General features: G+C 32.4%; 1 protein-coding gene across 1 annotated transcript in view; it reads right to left on the reverse strand.

The window, feature by feature from the left end:
• The window catches only part of LOC108914644 (DNA topoisomerase 3-alpha), a gene marked incomplete at its 3' end in the record, with an annotated part of 91,302 nt that overhangs the window by 15,792 nt on the left and 67,721 nt on the right, over window positions 1-7,789 (reverse strand). The window contains exons 8-10 of the mRNA XM_018720491.1: window positions 5,511-5,701; window positions 5,151-5,450; window positions 4,980-5,100 (exon numbers count right to left, since the gene is read on the reverse strand). Coding sequence (XP_018576007.1) covers window positions 4,980-5,100; window positions 5,151-5,450; window positions 5,511-5,701 — 612 coding nt within the window. The remainder of the gene's footprint in view (window positions 1-4,979; window positions 5,101-5,150; window positions 5,451-5,510; window positions 5,702-7,789) is intronic.

Here is a 7,789-nt window from a genome sequence, read left to right on the forward strand (position 1 = left end):
GTTATGTCTGACCGCGCGCGCAATCCCCAGTCCATCGCGGACGGTGAAATCGTAGTCCACCGTGAAAGCATATTTTTACATATGATTGGACAAATTGGCACGTGGAGGGGTAGGCGGCGATAGGCTCGTGAGCTTTATTTTGGGACTCAATGTGGCAGTATCCCGTATCACTGCAGTGTAGTTATACGTGTTTTGTTTTTGGTTTGGCGCTTTTTAAGACATTATATTTTATAAGTTTAAGTTTAAAATGAGGGTTCGTGAAATAAAAAAACTTGTTATTAGTAATTTAAGTTTAGAGGAAAAAGTCGAATTGATAAATAACGGACGTCCAACGCCAGTGTTGAATTTAGTTCACCTACAGAAAGAGTGCAAAAGTAGGCCAGTTTTTAAGGAAATTACTCAAGCTTTACAAATATTAGTGACGATACCAATGACAACAGCAGAACCAGAACGGTGTTTTTCAAAACTAAATCTGATTAAAACTTTTTTGAAAAATACTACGTGTGAAGATGGTCTAAGTGCGTTAGGAATGTTGTCCATTGAGAACTGTATGGTTAAGAATATTCCAGACTTTAATGAAAAGGTGACACAGAAGTTCAGTGTGGACAAAAGCAGGAGAATGGATTTTAATTTTAAAAAATAGGGGAGTGCATTAAACAATATAAATTGATGTTATTAAAATAGTAAATAATAAATAAATGAGGCAGTGCCTCCTCTGGAAAAATTCCCAAGAATCTTTTTATAAATATTTTTCATCTCTAAATCTACATATATCCCAGCTGGGTTGGTTGAACGATCATCCACTTCAGCCCCACACGTTGGAATTTTACTTCTTGTATTGTATCTAAGTACTGTATCTACACACTGACAGTATTCATTTTGGTGTACCTATGTACCTACTTGAAAAACACAATGACCTTGAAATTCCTCAAAATTTTTCGGCTGCGGCGCTAAGAGGGCGCTGCCCCCCTCACCCCCCGCACCTCCTCTCATATACGTTCTCTCTTCAAAACGCGCCCCCCCTGTGGTTAAACCCACGGGCCGCCACTGGGTAACAGTGTTTTTATATTATGTCTGAGTCACTCTCTATAATTTCGACCGCGGAGTATAGGCTCCTTAACATTTAGACTAAACATGTCGGTCATGTTGACTAGTATACTATCCACGATTACAAAAAAATGTAATATAGATTTGAAATTAATTTATTTTTGGACAGTTTAGACAATTTAAAAATCTTTTTATCATGAATTAATTTAATATGTGGAAAATAAATGCAAAGTAAATATATTTGTAGATGAACAGTAAATCTGAGAGTAGCTATCAAAATATTTTTTGTTTATTGATGATGAAAATAACCCTCTGGAAAACGACATAGTCGATTAGAAGACAATCAGGTCGTCTAATTAAATGTTGCATTATTAAGAGGTGCATCTAACTAATATAATTTATTAATTAGTCAATCAGTTTGATTTTTAACTTTTAAGTTCTAACATGTTAAATAAAATATTGTAAACAAAGACAAAAGTTGAAACAGTTCAACTGCAATGCAAATTTTTAAAGATTATTTTTTAGATATTGTTTAAAAATCTAATCTTATCCGCCTGGTGTTTATAGAGATTGTTGGGTTATTTCACCAAGCCGCTTGTCAGATTGACTATGGTTAGATTACGAACATAAATGGCTGCCTGTATAAGAAGGCTGCTGGTATTAGTAATTAAATAATTTTTTAACATCACCTGTACCGGGTATTGGTCTTTGCTTATATAGGGACAAATAATATACCGGGTGGCTCATTTCAATCGACGCACCCGAATATCTCTGTTGCTAAGCTGAATAAAAAAAATGTTCAGACAAAAGTTTTTCAGGACAAAGGGGGGTCACCTAACTGCATTAGTAACTTTGACCTTGGTGTCAATTTTCAAGGTCATTTGAAGGACAAAGGTATTTTTTTAAATGGGAAACCCTATTTTTGACGCCGGATTCGGAAAGAGCGGGAAATTTTACGTCCAGAATGGTAGTTTAACAATTTTTAGAGTGACCTTGAAAAGGTCAAATCAAGGTCAAATATTGAAAATTCATCCAAAAGCTGTTTTTTCCAATACTTAGACAAGCACCCCAAAGGAAACGGAACTTACTACGTCCACGTCGTTGTTTCTGGGTAACGCTAAAAGTAAGATTAAGAACAGAAGTGAAATTTTTTATTTAATAAAACTGCTTCTAAATGACTTTCATATTTGACATTAAGGTCAAAATGGTCAGTCACTGGCCCCTAAGCCTACTAAACCACCAAGAATTCGAAAAAACAGCTTTTGGACGAATTTTCAATATTTGACCTTGATTTGATTTTGTTTTTCAAGGTCACTCTAAAAATTTGTTAAACTACCAATCTGGACGTACAATTTTCCGCTCTTTCCGAATCCGTCGTCAAAAATAGGGTTTCCCATTTAAAAAAATAACTGACCTTCAAATAACCTTGAAAATTGACACCAAGGTCAAAGTTATTATTGCAGTTAGGTGGCCCCCTTTGTCCTGAATAACTTTTGTGTGGGCATTTTTTTATTTGGCTTAGCGACAGAGATATTTGGGTGCGTCGATTAAAATGAGCCACCCGGTATATTGGGATGTTTGAGTTTGAGATAATTTATTAATTTAAAGCCATCACTTTCATGATTTATTTAGCCAAAACTAATAATAGATTTCCATTTAAAAAATTACCCATAATGAATACGCTTATTAGAAGGCCTTAGGATGACAGTCACAAGCAATCATGATATTTATATATGCACTTCAATAATAGTGGATAAAAGAGAGCTTTGATGAAAGGCACGATTTGTTTTAAATTTCGTCCTGACATAGTTAAGTTCTTATAAAAATCAATAACTTGTGTAAGGGATTATGCTAACCAACGAATGGGCATGAGGTTTCCAAGGTTATTCCGTCGTATGAATGTATTGATAGACAAAATAGTTTATAGTTTTGGATTGCGAGAGTTGGACCAGAATGTAAAACTGATTAGCTAGTAAGGCAGTCACCATTAGCCTCTCCCTAAGTGCAATAAGATTGTATAAATAAGTAATTGATAATATTACAGTTTTCAAGTTAAAGTCTATAATATGTAAACACAATGTGTGTTATTATTTTGATTACTACTATATATGTTATTAATGCTCGACAGTGCTGCCTGTCGTTATTTTTGTTACCTTACAGTGGAATTAATTACGTTAGACATTTCTGTGTCCAGTATTTTTATTATTATTTTTTAAATGTTTAAATTTAATATAGCTGTCATATATATAGTCTCAAATGTTCTTATTGTGTGCCACTAAAAAAAAAAATAAAAGATTTCTAAAATATATGTGTGTATCCATAAATTAAGTTAAATGTTCGAATGACTGGTTGAGATGGTTTTAAAAATTAATATGGAGAATTGTTATTAAACTATACCTATAGGAATAAATACTGTTATTGTATTTGTTACAAAACGATAAAGATTTGAAAAATACGTACATATTTAATTAAAAATGATGAGATTAACCATATTGGATTGCGAAAATGTGACTTTCTAATTAAAAGTAAATTTTTGTTTCGAGGAATGACGCGATTCATAAAAAAATATGTAAAATGTTGTCTAGATTGTGCCTATAAGAGAGATCAATATGGCCACAGAGAACGATTTTTGCATCCCATAAATAAACCTACTGAACTCTTTCATACATGGCAGTCATGGAACATTGATCATTTAAGGCCATATGTTAGGAGTGTGGGCAGATCTTCACGTATGCTTATGGTAGTAGATTTATTATCCAAGGTCCGGATCTAGGGGGTGACTACAGGGGCTATAGCTCCGGGTTTCACGAGATCGGGGGGCCACGGCAAAATTAAACCAAAAAAATCCAAAGATGCTGTATAAAAACAAAATAAACCGCAAATCTTAAATCCATTTACCATGCATACGCTAATTTTATATGGAAACATGTTAAAATAAACAAATAAACCGTTTATTCATACATAACTACGTATTGTTAAAAAAAAAATTAAATACTAATCTGTAAAGCCACTAGGCCTGTCTATCTCTGCTGATTGCGTGACCTTTTTTTTTTTGTTTTAGTAAAAAAGCTTCCATAGAGCTTGTAGCCTCAGGCCCCACCATAGGTTAATACGGCCCTGCTTAATGCTAGTATTAATGACGAAATGGGGTGGGAATTTGTGCTTGCAGATATAGTATGGGGTATAAATAATACTGTCAAGCAAGACAGGTAGGTTTAGATACAAATAGTAGTGGGGAAGATAAAGGATCTGACCAAATAATTGCTAAAAATAATATGGACAAACAAGCCCATAAAATGAAACCTGTATTTGATTCAAACTATAAAAAGGCTAACACCTATGCTGATGGTGTCCTGGTGCTGTGGGGCGCGGCGAGTATTTCAAAGAAGGAGGTAGGTCGAGGTGAGTATTTCAAAGGAGGTAGGTCGAAAAACGAGCCTCAATTTGGAAAACCTTTCAAGATGTAAAAGTATCGATATACAATTACTTCATTAAAAGGTATGTAGAATTATAAAAATATATAAGGCCTCAGTACCAGTTGACCAACTGAAGATATATAATGAAGGAGAGCTCTAGTGAGCATAAAATAATTTTCAGGTAAGTACATGAAATTAAAATAAAGATCAATTAAAAACATAAAACAAATTAAATAAAATAAACACTGATACCTAGGTACCTATATCTAATGAGATAAACATCTTTGATTTATCAAAGAATGAAAGAATTATCAAGAATAAGTTTACGTAAGCATTTATGCTTAAGTAAACTTATTCTTTGCTGGGATAGTGTGTCATTCATTTTTGTTCAGAAATATACAAGCTGTCACGACTAATACCAGTGTTTCTTTTTACTCCGCCATATTATGCAACAAGAGTGCATAAAATGGTTCTATTATCTACCTCTAGCAAAAAAAAAAAAACAAACACACTTACAACTCCACAATGTTCATTTAATATTTCTATATTTTCCACAGACATTGGAAACCAGACTGAATTTTTACAATTTGGAAAATTAATACATGTTAAATACTTTCCCAGACCATTCTTTCTGTTCCTGAAATGTAATTATAAAAATAAAGACAAAGAAAAATAACTGATTACTACCTTACAACCATGTCATTTCCACATTTTGGACATTTCAAAACAGGTCTGTGATCATTTTGGTTACCACCGAAATCGTTATTTACTGCTTGAGGCCTATCGTCCAATCTATTTGCTAAGCTGTCATCAATAAGGCGCATTTTATCAAGAACTGTTTGAAAGACAGCTCTGTATTTCGTAATTTGTTCCACACGAACTTCTTCCGGATTTTTCAAACCATCACATATTAATTTTAAGTCATTTTCAAATTCAGCTCGAAGAACTGGTTTTGCCAAAGATACTTCTAATCCTATATTGTTATATCTGTGGAGGGTTATAATGACAAAAACAGATATCAATAAACAGTTATATTTGAATACTTACCCTTCAACTAAACCCATGCCAAGTGTACCAGGAACAAAATACATGTTTTCATGTAAACCTACATAATCTCTAGATTTAATTTTATCAATGTGTTCTGCATGAGTAGCATCTGTTCCAATACCATGTTTTTCCATCAAGGCAATTAAATCAGCTTCAGTTAACAATTTTGGAGGAGTTGTAGAAGAATCAATCTAGTAATCCGTTAACATAGAAAATAAATATTTTAGTTAGCATAATTAAAAAATAAAATAAAATAAAATATATTTTCCATGATTTTCTTTTTAATTTTTCATTAGAGACATAGGCAACGTTTTTAAAGTTTTTTGTTATAATAATAGGAATAATAAGTTACTTTTATGGGTATATGCCGCCAACATACAACTATTCAAGATTTAAAAATAAGTTCTAAGCTCTAAAAATATCTATCCCTAATATTCAGTTTTATAACAGAGATTTTAGATAGCCTCCACCAACAGAAACCAGTTACTCTGATTGCGATTTAAAGAATCAGGAATATGCTAGTCCCAAGATTAAAAGTCCTGATTATAGCTGTTCTAAGATCAAAAGTCGAGATTATGCTAATCCCTAGACGCAAAAGTTGAGGTTAAGCTAATTTCGACCTAAAATGTTGGGATTACATTAATCAGTCAGCCCATGACCAGTTTTATTGGGTGTGCTGCACATTAGATTTTAAAAGGTACCTAAACATTTTCCCCCTACTAAACATAGCAGAGATGTTCAAATTCCTAGAATAAGGCCAAAGCAAAACATTCAATTTTATTATCGAGCAGCACAAATTTCAATTTGATATGAGACACTTATGATATGAATTAGGTATTAGTACCCCCTTACAAATCATTGACTGTGCCTGTTCGCTCAAATTGTAAAAAAACATAGTTGCCATAAAAATTTTTTTGATTGACAGACAAGTTTTGTAAAACCATAAATGAAATACAGTCCATTTTGTAAGCTAATTAATAGTACATTTGTATGAAATTATTGATAGATAACAGCCAACTAATAAGTTCGTTGATAATTGGGACAGAATATTATTTTTGCTAACATCAAAATTAGATAACTTTACTAAATGTGAATAGGAAATGCACACAAAAAACAATGACGCGCCTACAGCACAGGAGTTTATTGACTTTATTTTTAAAAAATGTAAATTGCTTAGACACAATTATTGAAAGTAAAAATGTCTTGATGACATCAGTTATGTAGTATCCACAACATTTTCTAATGGAAATGCCACTCATCACGTAACGTCAACAATCAAGCAAAAAATTATTTTCTCACTACAGAAATTTTTCAAAATTAACAAACATCAGATGATGCAGGTAATACATCAACTTTGATTAATAACGAAAATTTACACTCAACCTCATTGCAGTTTAAATTCACAAGTTGTAACTCAAATATTTCTTTCTACAGCACAATACATAATTATAATATATAACGTTTATAAACACGACTTCCACTTAAATATAACTACATATTTTTGAACAAATTTTGGGCAAGTAAAAAAAATTAATTATTTTTGTTCCCGCACATATAACATATTTTAATAAATGCTGCTTTATTATATTACATTATACATATACCTACATTCCTAACATATATATATATATATATATATATTTACATCTTGAAGTATTAAGGCGTCTTACCGTTTCGCAACCTTATGGCATCTCATAGAAGGAGACGTACTAGATCTTGTTTTGCTCGTGTATATTCATTGTAATGCAATGCTTAATGCCCTCTAGCGATTGGAAGACCGTGCTATGAAAATTGAATATACAGTTTTCCTACCATTTACAAAACATTGAGACCTCCCTAACAAACTCCTATTTTTATCGCGTCAGTTGTATATATTTTAACCGAAATACAAATATTCCGGACTCATATATGTTAATATACGGTTCATTACAACCTCATGCATTGTTGCCATATGATGTATTCATCATTCGCTAGTTAAAACATAATATCTATGGCCAGTCATTATAGATTTTTTTTTGGGAAAAAAATACTATGAGAAGTTTTTTTGCGGAATATTGTTCAGAAACGTGTTATAAACAAAATATCAAAAAATCAACTCGAGACTAGTTGGGAAACTTTGTTAAAACAATGGTCAAATTTATGGAAAAGTGGTTTTTTGACTCGCGTAAAAAACTGTTATTCATAGAGAAAAAAGGTTTATACAAAAAAGGTAGGTATTAAAATCTGTAAAATAAGACAAGTCCGATTAAATTCCGATAATTTGTTTATGCGCAAGAGCT

The sequence above is a fragment of the Anoplophora glabripennis genome, unplaced genomic scaffold, assembly GCF_000390285.2.
Source record: "Anoplophora glabripennis isolate ALB-LARVAE unplaced genomic scaffold, Agla_2.0 scaffold1189, whole genome shotgun sequence".
Taxonomy (NCBI): Eukaryota; Metazoa; Arthropoda; class Insecta; order Coleoptera; family Cerambycidae; genus Anoplophora; species Anoplophora glabripennis.